Raw genomic sequence first — 18,832 nt, 5'->3', positions numbered from 1 at the left:
CCAACCCATCTCATTATATTCATTAGTTTGCCAAAATGTTTGAAAGTATCATATATACAGTCACCCACCTACTTAGAAGTGGTGATTAAAAGTATCCAATGGTGATATTTTGCATATTTCTATTTCCAGGTCATTCTATGGACTACCAGTACTTTCTTTACTACTGGAAATAGTCATTAGTATCTTATCTAATCATATTAGACAATCAATTCCAAAAGCCCTAGAACAAATTCAAAACACTCATCCTTAAATATCTGTTCCTCTAGAACTACTCTCAATACCAAAATCTGTATTAGACTTTTGGTAAATCTGAGAAATAGAATTAATAGGGTGTGTGTGTGTGTGTGTGTGTGTGTGTGTGTGTGTGTGTGTGGAGAGAGAGAGAGGGAGAGAGAGAGAGAGAGAGAAATTTATTATAACGAATTGGCTCACATGATTATGGGGACTGACAAGTCCCCAGCTCCGCAGTCAGCGAGATGGAGACCCAGGAGAGCTGATGGTGCAGCTCCAGTCTAAGTCCAGTGGCCAGAGAACCAGGAGAGCCAATGGTGTGGTTCCAGGCCATATGCTGGCAGGCTCAAGGCAGAAAGAGCTAATATTTCAGTTTGAGTCTGAAGACAGGAAAGAACTGATGTCCCAGATAAAAGGCAGGCAGGAAGAAGGAGTGTCCTCTTACTCCCAGGCCTATTCAGGCTTTCACTGGGCCCCACTCACTGACTGAATAGGGCCCACCCACAAGAGGGAGGGCAATCTGCTATACCCATTCTACCAATTCAAATATTAACCTCTTCCAGAAACACCCAGAATATTATTTGACCGAATGTCTGGATACTCCATAGCCTAGTTAACATAAAGTTAGCCATTACAGATACTAATTAGCTTTCAATCCTGTAATACATGCATTTTATATGAGAAATTCTGATCAACTGATACAGACTCAGAGTTACAAAAACTAATGTTATCCATTTATGTTACCTTTGATTCATCAGATACCTTTCTTTAAGTATAAAATAAGATTTTTCTCATTCTATATAATGAATCATTATGGACTCTCACTTAAGGTAACTAATCTCATCTTAGGGATATTTTAAAGTACTCTAAATATGGGAAAATATTTTTATTTGACTTTTTCATATCTGTATATATTTTGCCTGATGATCTAAAAGATATTTCACAAATTAATAATACAGCAAAAAATCATTGTTTTACATCATTTATGTGAAAAAAAAGTTTTCCTTAAAGGAATCAAATCTTAGGTAAGTAAAATAGACTTTCCATAAAGTGACTTCAGATGCCTAGTTTCACTTCATGTTGTGACACCCCAATCACTGTCATTATACATGAAGACTATTATGGAAATGTTTTCATGTTTTGCTATTTTATTTGGCTAAATTAAAGCTAACTGACTAGTTTCAATATTATTTGTATTTCTTGATTTCCTCCTTTCCTTGTCTATATCATAACTACCATATTAACCATTCCTACTTTCAATAGAAATGAAGTAACAAAAATATGAATGATAGTGTATGTTTTTATTACCTAAAATTGTTTAAAGAGCTATTTGTAGGTGCTTGGGAAATCCAATCATGATAAATATAAAAGATTTGAAATTAAGATGCTTAAAATAAATAGAGAATACCTTTAAGCTCAGCAGATATTCACAAACAGCATAACAAATGCCAATGCCTTCTTCTGTATTAGTACCTCTGCCAAGTTCATCAATTAATATAAGTGACTTGTCATTAGCATTATGAAGAATATATGCTATCTGAAAAATATAATTTTATTATTCATTATAACCAAACAGCTGTCACTATCATAGAAAAATGAGAAAATAAATCTAGTCTCTTTATTAGTTTATTTGAAATATATTTTTATAGAGAAATCCAGCTGAGCAGAAACTACCACATTATTTACCTTTCTAAAAATCTCATGACATAATTCCAATAGAATAGCTGATGTGTGCATAAAATAGACATAAGCACAAAAGAGTAAATAACCGTTATCTAAAATATTGATGCTTTCAATACAGTGAAACAAAGCAATGAATTAATGTTTAAAGAAAACATAAAGATGGTTATTTTCTTCTCCAGAAATGACTAATCAATTGTTGTCATAAAATACTCAAAACTATCCCTCATATTTATTTTAACTTCTCTATATCCAATAGCGATGGAAAGAAAAAAATAGGAAATATCATCCAAGTCCACTGATTCCTGATTAAACAAATAAACTTAAATCCACTCCGAACAAAGACCAAGAATTTAATTAACAGATATGCACTTCTCCACTGAAGACTATTAACCTCTTTCTCAAAAAATAGAATTCTACCTTTATTACGACACGATAGTAACTTCCATGGTTATTTTACCTTCTTATGGGACGAAGCTTCTTGAGAGCAAGGATTATTTAAAAATATTACTCAAGCACCTAGTATATTGCTATATTCTCCCATAGATATTTAATACATATTATATAATTATAAAAATGTCATATACCATGGGCAAATGATAACCTTGTTCTCCCTCTATCCACAGAAAATTGGCCAATTGTATAGTGATCCAATAATTCCTACTTATTAAAGATAGGCCAAGAGCTATACTGAATCCCTTTAGCCATTCAAGCCTACCTGACATTTGCTCAGATAAGAAATAGGTGATGATACATACTTTGTTACAGGAAGTGAAAACTCTATAACAGCACAGAATAGGATGATTTTTAAAAGCCTCTAACAGTAATCTTTTATTTTAAAACCAAGCTTAACAGGAACAATAGATACTATACAAAATGGTCCTGAACAGGTCTTTTTCTGACAAGTCCTTCATATATCCCATACAAAAACATGAAAGCATGTTTTTATCATTCAATAACACTAGCTTTTTCTTTGAAACTGTATTTTTCAATGAAACATTTGCTTCCATTTCCCCATAAGACAGAAAGTAGGAACCTGTCTTTGACTGCCCTCTGGCTCTTGCAGAGGAGTATAAGCACATCTGCATGCTTTAGTCTAAGAATACTTTCTTACATGATCATTGACCACTAGTGGGAGAATTTAATATGTTTTTAACATAAGAAAAGTTTAGTTTGGGCACCTCTTTCATTTCTTTCATAAATGTTGATGAATTTGTTTCAATATCATCATCAGTGCTGATTCTTGTAAAAATCTGTTCAGCAATTCTAAATGAAGAATATTCTGCTGGAACATATGATCCTGTAAAATATAAGATCAAAGTAAACTGAAATACTTTTATAAAATATAAGTAGTAATATTTTGCACTTTCCACCAACTCAGATTATTTACTAGCCTATCTAACAATTATGTGGTAGAAAGATCACTGGAATGGAGCTAGAAGACATGGCCCCAGCTATGTCATTTATTGTATCACCTTGGACAGCACTTCAATTCTCCCAGTCTCATCTTTCTCATAGATGACATGGAACACATGCCCTACCTATTGTACAAAGTTATTTGGAAGTTCAAATAAGATAGTATATACTCAAGCACATTAGAAAGATTTGTTATAAACTTGATAAAAATTTTGATAATACTTTAACCAGAAAAAAAACTAAAGATTAGTGCATGTTTAAAAAAGTTTTGTAATAATATAGATGATAAATAACATTTAAAGTGTGAAAATTTGAGAAAAATGCTTATGAAGCTAAAGTTGATAAAAATCACTATAGAAAAATATATTAGAAAAATCTGTTAATAGAAATGTACAGAAATAACAATCAAATGAAAGCAAGACATTTAATTTAAAAATGTGAATTTTCATCCATGAGACTGTTTCTGCCTGAGAAGTTATCAGGCTAACTAACCTAAAATATTCATCTTTTGAAAACAAATCTATCTGATTAATACAACTACCTCTATATAGAATGGCATATAAAAGACATTCTGAAATCATAAGAAAATAAAAATACACAAATAGTTGAATGGGAAAGTAGCAAGTATACAGAACTCTATATAGACAAATGGTGAAATAATGAGAGTAAAGAAACAAAGCCAAATTATTTCAGGATTTAAAATAAAGGTAAGGATGAAGAATAGGATCTACTTCCAAGGAATAAGGACTAACAGGAAAAGAAAGCAAAAGTCAGGACAACACTAATAAAAGTAAGAGTAATACTAGTAATAGTAATTATAATGATCCCACCTTAGAGAGCAGATTTCTTTAATATAATTTACAGGATTAGCAGAAGAATTAAATGGGAAAATAAATGTAAAAATATGAAGTAAAGAATATAGCATATATGATGTATGTTTATATTTTTTCCTGTCTTTTAACCACCAAAAATGCTCTCAACATTTTTTATCTAAATTATTACAAAAGCCTCCTGGTTGGTGTTTTGCTTCTGGTCTGGTTCTCATCTAACCATACATCAACCAGAGTGATCTATATCTAAAAGTCAAATCCAATCATGCTATTCTCTTGCTTAAATTTCAATAGCTCCAGAATATATTTCAATCCAGAAATATATATTTCTGGATGAAATTCAATCTCCTTCATTAAGTTACTAAGGCCCTTCATGATGTGACTCCTGCCCATCTCTCCAGTTCTATGACCTGCCACCACTCCCAGGCACTCTTTGTTCTACAAAGCAAAGGAACTGCAAAGTCTCTGGACTACTTATAGTTCCTTGGGAATACCATACTATTTTTTTGCTTCTGTGCTTTAGAAAATGTTCTTACCTCTGCCTGAAAAGTCTCCTTCTTTCTCACACCCTCCCCTTAAGTCCATATTATTTTATACACGTTATCTCATTTAATCTTTACAACTATTCTTAGAAGTAGGTACTATTGTAATTTTCACTTACAGATAGGAAAACAAAGGAGGTTAAATAATTTGCCGAAGATCGCATAGTTAGTAACTAGAGAAACTAAGCCTAGTTCCAAAGCTTATGTTCTTGACTTCCATGCCTTTAAAGTCCTACTGTTCCCTTTATGATCAGATCATATGAAATATTATAGAAAGAGGTTTAAGATGAACAGTGACAAGAGAAGTAGAATAATTTTCTTCAAATATTTGAAAGGCTATTATGAAAGACTAGGTCAATCTGTGATGTATAGAAAATAAGAATTGGACTAATGAGTAGAAGTTATAGAAAGTCAAATTTCAATTCTGTATAATGAATGCTCAAACAATTTGTGCTACCCAACAATTGGATAGCCTGTTTTTTAAAGGACAGAGCTCCTTATAACTATTCAAACAGAAGTAGGATTATGCATATGTCACATGTGAAGCTGTATACTTATAAGGAAAGGGAAGTTCACTAAGATGCTCCTTTAAATCCAATAAAACTATAAACTCAATAAACTATTTACCATTCATTCACTCTGGTTTTCTTTCGCAGTAGTGCCAATATCGTTACTGCTGTATTCCCTTTATAATCATTACATCACACCAGGATTTCTCAACCATAGCACTTACTAACATCTTGGGCTGGATACATCCTTCTTGTGTTTGTGTGGGGGTGGGAGGAGGGGAGCTGTCCTGTGCATTGTAGGATGTTTAGAGCATCCCCTCTGAGGGGACTCTACACTCCCCTCAGTGTGACTACCAAAAATGTCTTCAGCTATTGCCAAATTCCAGGGGGAAGGGGGCACCAAAATCATCCCTGGTTCAGAACTACTGCATTAGGACCAATCATCTCATCTCTGATTCATATAGTCCTCAAAGAAACCTAGTTTTCAGAGACAAGAGGTAAGTTGCCTCTACACTAAGAAATATGTGACAATGTTGGGCCATTGACAGCCATTTATATGCGTGTATATGCACATGTGTGTGTAATCTATCAATTGCTGGGCAAAAGTTATTGGTACCCCTTAAATTAAGTAAGGGAAATGTTTATCTACCCAATGTTGTAATTTTAGAAAAATCTTAGTATGGGTTATTAAATGCAGCAGCTTATCCTACTTATTTCACATTTTCTCACAACCAATTTTGCTTTTGATAATTAGATAATTCAGTTTAGTAATAATTGATACAACATTAATAATGATAGGAAGGAAGTCTCTAATTCTGCTATATTCTACAAAATTTTTAGTACAATCAGACCAAAATCAGAAGGAGCTAAATAAATACCAAATCGTAAAAGTTATGGTCTGCATACTAGACACTACTAAGTATCTAGTACTAAAAGTATAGTACACTACTATACTTTAAGGTAAGAAAATCTACTCCAAACGGTTCTTAATTAACCTGGATCTAAAAGATCAGGCACACAACATTTCAAACAGGGAGCAGAATTGGTAACTACTAAGTAAGCCATAACTTACCAATCTGGGCCATAATCTGACAAAGTGCAATCTGTTTTAAATATGTGGATTTCCCACTCATATTAGGTCCAGTTATGATCAAAAAATTACTCCCTTCTGTAATATAGGTATTGTTGGCAACAGGTTTTTCCACAGATATTTTTTCAAGAATGGGATGCCATCCCTGTTTGATTGCTAAAGTATCAGTAAACTCTGGCCGAACTAAAGGGAAAAAACAGAATGGTTTTGAAAGGTTAATATATTTATATTTAAAGATTTTTGTGGTGTGTACATACTATGTATACCTTAGTGATTTTACTAGGATCAATTTTGAACAACATTAAGGTATTATTTCATCCCTTATCCCTGCCTAAATACTTCTATATTATAATTGGCACACTCTGAATACCATCACTTTTATTCATTTCCAGGGAATGTCTAGGATTTAGTTCCCTGTCGTCTTAGGCTACAAAACAGTTCATAACATTTTCAGATTTGTATAGATTAAGAAGAATCAACTAGCCATTGATGATAGTTTTAAAATAACAATCAATTACAGATACCACAAAATTGCACATTACTTAATCCCCAACTTAAGCATTATTTCAAATTTAGCATACTTAGTTGTTCAAATGAGGTATGCATATAGAAAATCAAATATAAAAATAATTTTATATCCAAACCCTTATAGAACTTTTGTCTAAAATGAAATCTCAGAGAATAGAGAAAACAGACAAAAATTATATTGTTAATTTATAGAAATAAATGATGACCAGGTCTTTAGCATTATTCTTGAAGTGAAGGGAGAAGGAAGAGGGTGGGAGGACAAGTAAAAACGAAAATGCTGCATTCCTCTAGATCAGGGGTGTCCAAACTGCGGCCCGCGGGCCAACGATCCATTGTTAATTGGACTGCAGTAAATTCCAAAAATATATTTAGTTTATTTAAATAAACCAGGTGAGGCAATACGTACTTCACCTCGAGTGAGTGGCCCGGCTGTTTGTGTATTTTACTGCATATGGCCCTTGGTGAAAAACGTTGAAAAAAGTTTGTACACCCCTGCTATAGAGGAAACACGTTGATAAACTGGAAAGCGTTTGTTATAAAAGTAATATTGGTTAGAAAATAAATTTTTAATTATTTTAAAATCCTTTTTAACATCAAAAATTCATTATTTGTAGGTTGGGAGTTTCAGGATGGTCCCTCTCAAATTTAAATGGAGCAACATCAAATACTTAATAGTTAAGAAAACTGTTAAAATTAGCTGGACCCTAAGCTAAATTTTTGACCCCCAAAGGAAATGTAAAAGATTGGAAAGTTTGTACCTATAAAACACCAATTGAAAAAGTTGACATTTCCATAAGAAATGAGAAAATACGAAATATGAAAAAATCTTTATATTTATTTCCCATTGTAAAACTAAATTAACATAATATTTTGGAAATCTTACTGCTGGTTTTAACTAGAAACTTTAATGTTATTACGTCCACAATTATTCAACCTTAATTATCACATACTAGTTCTGAAATTTGCATACTAAAGTATGGTTATTACTGATAAGTCGAATAAGAAATTATAAGGGGCAAATTTGAAGTATCCATTTAACATTAGAAAATTACTTAACATTTATATTCAAGGCCTGTACAGTTGAGATACAAAAATAAATGATATAATTCCTGATCTTGGGATGCTCACATCTAAGGAGCTAGTTTAGCAAATGCTCACTTTGGGGATTCATTTCTCTCATGTCTATTAGTATTAGTCACACTGCTTCTAATGGGTCTTCAGATTGGAACTTTATAAATTTGCATCATTGTCATTTTCACCAAGGAGATAGCTCTGCAGTCTTTTTTATTTTGGAAACCTTTAAAATTTCTTGCAGTTTCTACTTTCTGATTTGTCAATTTCTCAGTAAATAATTTTCTGACTTTTAAAAGAAATTTCAGGGACAATTTCACTTTCTCTATTTTGAGTGTTAGTCTAGGACAATAGGCAAGAGACTATATTTCAGGTAAAAAATGTAAAACATTCATAATTGTTATATAACATTGCTTGAACAGAATACAAATTTCACTATGCAACATATTTATCCCAAAGAAAGTCACTTACCATAGTCAGAAAGAGTGCAGGCATGAGCGAACGACAGGAGCATATCCAGCATTGACACCGTGTCAGACAGTTTATATAAACAATGAATATGTTCATAAATTTCACTAAGCAGTTTGCACACTATCCTGAAAGTACATGTTTGGTAAGACAAGTAATTCTTTTTAAACAGGGACAGACAATGCAATTGTAAAACAGTATTAAATTCATTGCCTGAGGTAAAATAACATTCACATTTGAGTTGTATACTACAGGTAAAGTCTATTGTTCTATGCCTCATTGCAGAGATGAAACTGATGCTCATACTCAACGTCACAGCTACTTAGTAGCAAAGAATCCATCTTCTGCTGTGTTAGTACCATGTTTTAAAATGGCTGCTTTTATTAAATAGCAATGAAATACATTTTTATTAATAAAAATATTTTATATGTTAAAGCTCTCCCTATACTTCAAGAGATCCCTTCTGTTAATAATTTTATTTTTGCATATGTTAAATTCGACACAAAAGCTATCATGTATTTTCTCTCTCACCCATATACTCTCTCTCTTATCTCTCTGTCTCTCACACCCACACCCACACTTTAACAACATAATTATTTAAGCTTTTATGTGGCAGTTATCATCATTGTAACAATATAAAAGTTTTTCCCTTACAAGGAATATGTTGCCAGAATTTCCTGTGTCTTAATAATCTCTGTCGTCTATGCTCTCTCAATTGTTTTGAAAGCCCAACATTTTCCTTTTTCATCTCAGCTCACCAATTCTGAATGTTCTACTTCTTATTTCTAGCTGTATTGCTACAGTTTTAAGAATAGCAAATGTTCTTTCTTTGCTAAAATTCTTAATTTTACAATTTTCTGTAATCAGACAGAAAAGTCAATTAATGAAATGTATTATAGTGTCTCAAATTAAACCAATTTAATTCAATATTCAAAAACTTCAAATGTTCTTACATATAGGTCATGTGATAGATTTCTCTCAAAGACTCTTGGCATCTTTCATTCATTTTAATTAAATCTGTCGATGTAAAGCTATAAGAATTTTTCACTTTAGAAATCTGCAAGGAAATTAAAGAACAAATGTCAAGATACATGTACACTCCTATGAAATAAAACATACAGATTTTAAACAATATAGGTATTTGGATTAATCACTTCAATTTTTCATATATAGTTTCACAGAAAAAGTCCCAAATAATGTTTGTGAATGAGAAAAGGAAGATCACTTCGAAAGCTAAAGCAGGAGTTTTTAACTTAGTCTATCTAACATGAGTATTTTTACAGGTCTTAAAACAGCCGTACAGAAATGCTAAAACATTGCACCTTATTACCAAGTAATATATGCTGGATACAGATCAGTAATCCTCACTCCATCTCCGACAGGTTCTAGCCCTTGCCTCATATCTGAACTTCACTCATTCTCTAACTCTATTACTAAGTCTCAACCCACCCTTTACTTCATCCATCCCACATTAGTTGGGGATACAGTATATATTTTAAAACCCTGAAATTTGAATGGTTTGTTTTTGTCAAAAGGAACCCCATGGGAGCAGAGAAACCATGATTAAAGTGGGTTTCCCAAACTGGCATATTGTGGAGGAGTTAATATGCATATAGGAAAAAATATTTCCCTGGTCCAAAAGTTTGGCAATATTGGATAAAAAAAAGTTAAGTAGATGTCTCAACTTCAGGACTTTTAAACCTTTAATAGGCAAGTATGCATTGGAGAACTGCCGAAAATGAGATGTTACTGTCTTTTCCAAATTTCTTTGATTAAAAAATACCCTTTTGGACGGTGTTTCTTCACTTTCCTTTTTTACTCATACCACGCTCCCAGAATTGTGGGAAGCACGTGTTTGGTATTTCTCTTGGGGGAAAAAAAAAAAAAAGCTTCTAGGTGGGTAGGTAGGATATACAATATACAGAATATTCAGAAATTTGGCATGTAAAACTCAAGGAGTACCTGAAGATACGTAACTGTAATCCTATAAAATTAGAAACGATAATTGCCTAACCACACTCTAGCATGTACCTTAATAAACTCTGAAGGAAGCTGATCATTGGGGAGGGCTGTACAATCTATAGTCATCTGGATGAAAAATCCTCGAGCAGAGCTAAAACTTGTCCTTAAAGGAAGACTGTATTTTTCTGCAAGCTGTGATATCATTCCTAGTGACCACAAACAAGAAAAACAAAAACAAGACAAAGAAAATTTAATGAGAAAATTACTTATTCTGTTTAAAAATATTCCATGATTGTTTCTTTTTTGAAAAGGAATAGACACATACATTATTGCAATCATTAATTCACAGTAAGAAATTCCCTCTATAAAACATAGTTTACAAAACAAAATACTCCAAAAAAGAAATTGGTGATTCATCAAATAAAATTTCTAAAAAATCCAAATCTCCCTATCAACTTCAAACTCATCAGAGTTCTAAATTTATATTTTTAACATGATGACAATTAATGCTTTGAACACTACTTGAGAAAACTAACATCTTTATTGTAAAACAGTTACTCCAACAATTTTCTTGCTTTTCTCAGTGGCACCACCATTCTCAGGCAAGAAATCTCCACTGGAACCAATGGTTATATTTCCCTTTGCCATGGTCACACCTACTCAATTATTAACTCATCCAATTTTCCTTCAACCTTTGCATTTCTCTCCTCTCTTACATAGTTCTCATCCTAAATAATGCTTTGTTAATTTGTAATAGTTTAAAATGGTCTCCCTGTTTCCATTGTTCCACTCAAATTCATTCAACATATCGTCTTGATCAATGTCACTCCACAGAGCAAAAGTATGTCACTGTCTCTTCATTCTTGTTGGGGGGAAAATCCAAACTCTTGGCCTTCAAAGACTAAATTCTGGTCATCAGTCTACATTTCTGATCTTCTCTCTTACTAGTTCTATAAGAGAATACCCTATTCGACCCTAACAAATATCCTCACCATCCTTTCCAGATGCCTTTGTGCTTCAGTTTGTACCACTGCCAGTGAGCGGAATTCCTTTCTAGGCTACTCTGTGTACTAAAAACATTCCATTCTCTCTGCCTCCACACCCAGTCTCTCTCAGAACCCTCTAACCTGCTGCATTTTTCTTCATGTTGTATAGTCATACAAAATATGTAATATACTCGTATCAATACTGATACACACACACACACGTGTGTGTCTATTTTCTTTGTTGTCTGTCTCCCCTACTAGAACAGAAGCTCCATGAGGACAAGCACTTTGTCGTCTTCACTACATATTCCCAGACCCAGAACAGTGTCTACATTTCCTAGGAGCTCAATAACTATTTGTTAAATTAATTACTATACTGGTTCAAATGTTATCTCTTCTAGAAAAAATGGTATCTCTCCATTCACTGAAATGCTTTAGTACTGACAGCCTGCATTTTGTATGGTTTATACACAACGTTGTACGAAAGTAATTCTATATTTAACATTAGAGGAAAAAAATAGGCTTATCTTAACACTTTGAGATCTTTATTTTTAAAAAGTTTTCTTAAATGAGAATGTGTTAACTTTATTTGTTTTGATAACAAAAAAAATAAATTAAAAATATGCATGGCAGGTTATTACCAGCAAAAAAGCATAGCATGTCTTTAAAAAGTTTGTTTTATTTCTAAAAACACAGAAAAATATGCTCACATAATTAAATTACCTGCTATATCATCTACAATCTCTGTATATGTCCTTCTAGCTATGTCAAGAAATTCATTTATGTTACACCTCACTGCATAACACTTTTGAGTCCTCATGTTCAGGCATCCTTTCATATATCTTGCATCATCATTAATTACTGTTTTAATCTTTTCAAGTATGATACCAAACCTAAACAAGAGCATTATAGGCAAAGTCAAATAGTTATTTTAATTTATAATTTGAGTCACAGTTAATGATAGCAAATACAACCTTTTCTTAAATTATTGTTGAAAATTATTTTGAAAATAAATAATTAAGCAATACATATAGATTTAAATTTACATAAGTTAGAACTACCCTGTTTCCCCAAAAATAAGACCTAGCCAGACCATCAGCTCTAATGTGTCTTTTGGAGCAAAAATTAATATAAGACCGGGTATTATATTATAGTATATTAGACTCAGTCTCATGGTAAAATAAGACCGGGTCTTATATTAATGACCATTCCAGAAAAAGAGTTCCAAAATTGCTTTGAAGGGTGGATTAAGCACTGGCCTCGGTGCATAGCTTCCCAAAGGGAATACTTCAAAGGTGACTGTAGTGATAGTCAGTAATGAATTATGTAGCACTTTTTCTAGGATGAGTTCGCAAACTTAATTGTTAGATCTCTATGGTCCTTGCATTCAATTGAGGCAAGGGAGACTAAACATCTGGGAGTATTGTGAGACAATGTAGCAGTGACTAAGTGCAGTGATAATGTAATACCTGTTTTCCTAATCTTTTGCTTTAATCTGTTCTGTATTTTATTTGTAATTAATTCAGTTTTATTATTAACCTCAATTTGTGGCCTCACACAAGATGTAAATCATGAATCAATGAAATAACAGCTCTTAAGTATCACGAGTCTTTTTGGTCAAGAACAATGATGCTAAAAACTGTTTACATCTTATTCAGTATTCATGTCTACTGTTTTTGTTTGTTTGTTTGTTTTTTGGTTACACTAGGTCCTTCATGACATAACAAAAGACAAAAATGTTTTTTTTTTAAAAAATATTTGCAAGTCTTTCCATAGAGAATGGCTAAACAGTATTAAAATTGTATATGACTTCAATTTTTAATGCTTTTTGAATTGTCCACTAAGACAAATACTCAACACTATTCATTGTTATTTATAAGCTGAAATGTCTAGTTTTGATGAATAGTTTAAAGGTTCTATTAACCAAAGCTCAAGTAACTGTTCTACAGAATATAGAGTCCTTAAAATCAGTTACAATCAGAAAGTAAGGAAACATCTGATAGTTTATTAACAGTTGAGTGACCAAGACCTCTTATCTTCCAAGCAACCATAGTAAGCTCTTAGCAAAGGTGTGTTACAGTTCTTCAGAGCGATCTAGTAAAGAATAAAATAAAGATAGTTAAGAATAATAAGTTATGACATTATTCAAACATAGCATTTTACATTTGTTTAATACTTTACAGCTTGCAAAGTGCTTTTTTGTTTCATTTTCGTATTTATGTATTCATAAAATATATTTGAGGTAAGTAGGTGAGGACAGATGGTATCTTTCCTGTTTTCCAGACAAACAGCACAGGGCTAATAAGCGGCCTCCACTGCTTCACTATTATGACTTATTTTTCTTGTCTTCCAACTAATTGTTAACATCCAACTACTTAGAGGTACTTACAGAGATATCATTGTATATTTGGAGTACTCTACGTATAATTCCAAAATTTGGGTTAAATTTACATTAAACTGAAAAAATGTTTTTTATATTAAAAAATAGAGCAATTTCTCCCATCTCATATGGTAAAAGTAGGGATTTTAATTTGCTGAATGGGAACTATAAATGGTCACTGTTCAAATAAACAGAAAAGAGGAGGAGAAAACATAAACTGATTTTTTAGTTTGCTGTGATACAATGGTGGTAACATTTTTTGCTTATGAATAAAAAATAATATTTACATACTAGTAAAATCTAGAAAATTCATGAAAGCATAAAAACATTTAAATTACTCATAATTCTAACACCCTTTCAAAGACAAATACTCTAAATATTATGGTATATTTCCTGTCACTTATGTAAATCAAAAATTTTATATCACTGCATGTTCCTTTTCTCCCCCACCTAATACTATATCATGGGCATTAGAAACTTTTTATAGAAAACTTTTAAAATAATTCCAAATATATATTCCACCCTGAGGCAAGCAGATAGTCTCTTCTTCTAATTATTGGAGTTCTATGCTACTTATAATTTCTCACTAATATAAATAATGCTGCAATGACCATCACTGGGCATAAATCTTTGTCAACATTTCTTAATAGATCTTCCAGACAGATTTCTACAAGTAGCATTATAAAATCAAGATATATGTTTCGAAACTGTCCTGTGAAGTATGTACAATTTGTACTCAATTTGTACCAGCGATCTAAGAAGTTACCTGTCTCATATTATCTCATCAGCAGGAAGTTGTATCCAGTAAGAAAAAAAGAATCTTTGTTTCTTTGATAGATTAAAAACCATGGTATTAATTTTCATTTCTTTGACTAATAGTGAAATTAAACCTTTCTGGTACCAAATAGTACTTTGATTTCCTTTTTGGGGTCATTTTCCTTATTTCCACTGGCATTCTAGTATTTTCTTATGAAATTACATGAGTTTTATGATGACAGAAATTAACATTTTTGTCTGTAATTTGCTACAAATTTTTCCTAAATTTATTTGGCTTTTACTTTGCCTTTGACATAACAAAGTTTGAAACGTGTGTTTCATCAATTTGGCTGTGGGGGAATTTATTACTATACTTATTTCATTCTAAGAAAGATGACACTACTTTTGAAATCAATTATTCCATATTTTTCATTATTTTTTTCTTTTAGAAAGCAGATGTTATTGCCCTTTAATTTTAAAAATGTTTTGCACAGGATAGTATTCAAAAATTGATGAGAAAAATTGCCATTTTGTGACTATCAGAGTAACAATTACTTCAGGTAAGAGTTGTCAATAAACACTAAATCAATGAAAGTTTAATGAGAAACAGGATACTTATACTTACAGTCTCAAAGCATTTCTCCATAGATTACTTATAACTTTAAAGAGAGGAACCTGATCAGAGTTAATATCACCAAGCATAAAAAAATGACATCCTGAGAAAGATACAACATTGCTCATAGAATATTACTGCCAAATATGCATAAGCTGAATTTAACCACAAGGAAGCGATCACACAAATTGAAGACTATCCTATAAAAAACACTGACCATTATTCTTCAAAATGTCAATACAATGACAGACAAAAGCTGAGATACTTTTCAGTTTAAAAAAGTATAGAGAAACATGACAATCCATCATGCTGGACTAGACCCTGTGGAGGCGGGGGGAGAATCCAGAAAGAATATTATTAGGACAGTAAGAAGAATGTGAATATGGGCCACACATGATATAACAATATTGTATCAATGCTAAGTAGCCTGAATTTTATAATGATATTGTGGTTATGTAAGAGAACACCCTTGTTTGTAGGAGATATACACTTTGGTATTTAGGTACTACGACTTAGTCTCAAATGGTTCAATAAGAATAATAGTAAGGGTAATAATATGTCTGTGTGTGCTGTGCATGTAAAGAGAGAGAATATGGGAAATAATTATACAATTCTTGTAAATGTCTCTAAGTTTGAATTTTTTTCAAAACAAAAAATTAAAAAAACTGATGCTAGTCCTGTTTTGTACAATATGCACACATATAAATTACCTTTAAAGGATCCACAAGTTCCAAGGTATGTTTTAGGTATATCAAATTTGTTATCTTTGATTCAGCTGCATTAACCTATTAACATAAAAATCCAAATATGGATACCATAAATATTTAATACAAAAATGGGTTTTCCTCTTAAACATTCTACACTTATCATATTCCATACATTTTTATGTATCAACCTAGCCAGGATGCCAGTCTATAAACATTGTTTAGAAATTACTGACCCATCATAATAAGACTAGCACACTAGTCTCCTGAAAGTCTGACAATCAAAAGAGTTCACCGCATTATACCCAACTTGCATTTCTGTTTCAGCCTCTTGGGTCCACCTTAACCCACAGTAGCAATAGAAGATACAGTTCAATCCTGAGCAGCACTAAGAGACTAGGGTTAATTGGAAAAGGCACAAAGGGTATTTGTGGATAGATGATATTTGAAAAGCTGAATCCAAACCCCCCAGATAATTATATAACAACACAAATGTCCCTCATTAGGTCCTCTTTGTGCAAGTAAAACAATTTTGATAATTTCAGTTGTCCAAATCAATGATATTTTTTTCAAAATAAAGCAACACCAGCATTCTAAATTTTATAAATAAACTTTTTATCAATTAAATTGTAGTACTGTCTTTAAGCCGAGCAATGCTACTAAACCTGGGAAAATGAAGATGTTCTTGTAGATGGACTAATTTATCAATATTGACAATAAGTGTTAGGATATTTCTGTTAAGACATAATAGTAATTGATGTGGCACTCTTTTTTTTTTTTTTTTTTTGAAGCCTCTTGACCTTTATCCCCATTGCACATACAATACCTGAACTCTTCTGTGACTATATGGGTCAATTTAGAAGCAATACCAAAATGAATGTTTTTAGCCCTAAAACAAGTTATCTCATGCTCTCTTACAATGGATCTCTGAAACTAACTGGAAAATTTCAAAATAAATAAAATTCACCAAACAGAAGACAACTATCACTAATTACCAAAGGAGAACAGCTTCCAAAAATAGCCAAGATACTCTTGTATAAGAACAAGGTGGAAGGACTAACTCCAACAAATGTCAATTTATAATAAAGTTAGAGTAACTAAGAAACTGTGGTATCAGCACAAGGATAGATAGAAAGATCAATGGAATAGAGTAAAGAATCTAGAAACAGACCCAATTATATGAGTACTTGATTTATGACAAAGGTTGACTGCAGAACTTGAGAAAAGCACAGTCTTTTCCATAAATGGTGCCAATTATGAGAGAGAAAAAAAAAAAGAAACGTGGTCCCTTCCTCACACCACATACAAAAATCAATTCCAGGCGGACTGTAGATCTAAATGTAAAAATTGAAACAGTAAAACATCTGGAATATCTTCAGTACCTTGGGTGCTCTAACTAGTTTTTATAAATTTCATAATTAATGACTTGGCATCCATTAATCATAGGACCAAACTAATGGCTAAAGTTGTTTACATCTCTCACATGGTCTGGCTTTTGTGGGTGCACAAAAAACATGTTACAAGCCCTCCAACCACAAACGCCAACATCTGTGCTGTGCTTCCTACCCATAGGGGACATTTCCATCTAACAACTTTGTTCTGCCTTAATAATAAAGGCTTTTGCAATGTTCTCCCTTCATTCCTTTTGACTCCTGACCACTCCTAGTACTTTCCCATGTGACCCTGTGTGGCATGCTCCCTCCTCTCAGGAATTGCAAGTAATAAAAATCTTTGAATGGTATTAGCCTCTCTATGTCATCACTCAGTCACCTCCACAAATTAAAATTCCATGGGTACAATAGAGACATTGGGGTAGATAAAGACTTCTTAACAGGATACAACAAACACTAACTACAAAGGAAAAATCATAAACTAGATTACACTGAAATTATTAGGTTGGTGCAAAAGCAATTGCGGTTTTTGCAATTATTTTTAAACTTTTAAACTGCAATTACTTTTGCACCAATCTAATAAGACGTGCCATTCGTCAAAAGACACCACTGATCCAGGAGCAGTTCTCCAAAAGCAAACTTTGAGAAACTATAATTTAAGGGCAAATAATTTATTTGAAAAATAATTCCAGTAAGTATAGGCAAGGGAGTGGGGAAGTAAGAAGGGAAAGAAAGGACAGTAATACAGGATGCATTAAGGATCTGCACTGGATACCACTGCATGTCATTATGGCTTAGTCCTGCTGGAGACCTGTCAGAGATGGTGTAGAGTAAGCGTCAGAAGCTATCACCATAGGTTAAAAAAAAAATGGGGTACTTATTCATCTACTTCTATTCGGTATTGGCGGAGCAACAACTCTAGTCTCTCCTGCGGCCAGAGAAAGTCCTCAGGCAGTGAGTTTCAGCTGCTTACAGTAAGAAGCCCTCCTTGTATAAAAGTGAATGCCAAGGGGATGTGGGTAGTACCCAACAGCATCTACTCCACAATACTGAGCAAAAAACACACCAAAAAGTGGGAAAAGCTATTTGCAACACATAGAACCAATGAAGGGCTCCTATCTAAAATATAAAAAGAAGCTCTACAAATCACAAAAGAAGATAAACAACCCAACAGAAAAATGATCAAGAGACTTGAACAAGACTTTCACAAACGAAGGTATTCAAATGGTCTATGTACATATGAAAGGGTGTTCATCCTCATTAAAATGAAAATGGAAATTAAAACCACAACGAAATACTACAATTATTTATCAACCACAATGGTTAAAATTTTAAAACTGATAATATCAGGTTTGGGGAAGAACAATGGGAATTCTCATACACTGTCGATGAGAATGTAAATTGGTTCAATGATTGTGAAAACATTTTGTCATTATCTACTAAAGTTGAAGATATGCATACTCCATGACCCAGAAATTCCACTCCTAACCATGTATCCAATAACAAATGTGTACACAATCATATTAAGAAAGAGGTACAAGGGGCCTGCCCGGTGGCTCAGGCGGTTAGAGCTCCATGCTCCTAACTCCGAAGGCTGCCGGTTCGATTTCCACATGGGCCAGTGGGCTCTCAACCACAAGGTTGCCGGTTCTAAGTCCCGCAAGGGATGGTGGTC

General features: G+C 32.9%; 1 protein-coding gene across 1 annotated transcript in view; it reads right to left on the bottom strand.

The window, feature by feature from the left end:
• MSH4 (mutS homolog 4) overlaps window positions 1–18,832 on the bottom strand; it is an 83,094-nt gene that overhangs the window by 13,691 nt on the left and 50,571 nt on the right. Inside the window, exons 9-17 of the mRNA XM_019743771.2 lie at window positions 15,773–15,847; window positions 13,343–13,407; window positions 12,037–12,206; window positions 10,397–10,533; window positions 9,319–9,422; window positions 8,369–8,493; window positions 6,281–6,481; window positions 3,093–3,211; window positions 1,640–1,768 (exon numbers count right to left, since the gene is read on the bottom strand). Coding sequence (XP_019599330.2) covers window positions 1,640–1,768; window positions 3,093–3,211; window positions 6,281–6,481; window positions 8,369–8,493; window positions 9,319–9,422; window positions 10,397–10,533; window positions 12,037–12,206; window positions 13,343–13,407; window positions 15,773–15,847 — 1,125 coding nt within the window. The remainder of the gene's footprint in view (window positions 1–1,639; window positions 1,769–3,092; window positions 3,212–6,280; window positions 6,482–8,368; window positions 8,494–9,318; window positions 9,423–10,396; window positions 10,534–12,036; window positions 12,207–13,342; window positions 13,408–15,772; window positions 15,848–18,832) is intronic.

This window comes from Rhinolophus sinicus, linkage group LG06, assembly GCF_036562045.2.
Source record: "Rhinolophus sinicus isolate RSC01 linkage group LG06, ASM3656204v1, whole genome shotgun sequence".
Taxonomy (NCBI): Eukaryota; Metazoa; Chordata; class Mammalia; order Chiroptera; family Rhinolophidae; genus Rhinolophus; species Rhinolophus sinicus.
The sequence above is the reverse complement of the archived record's forward strand: the minus strand, read 5'-3'. Positions and strand labels throughout refer to the sequence as shown.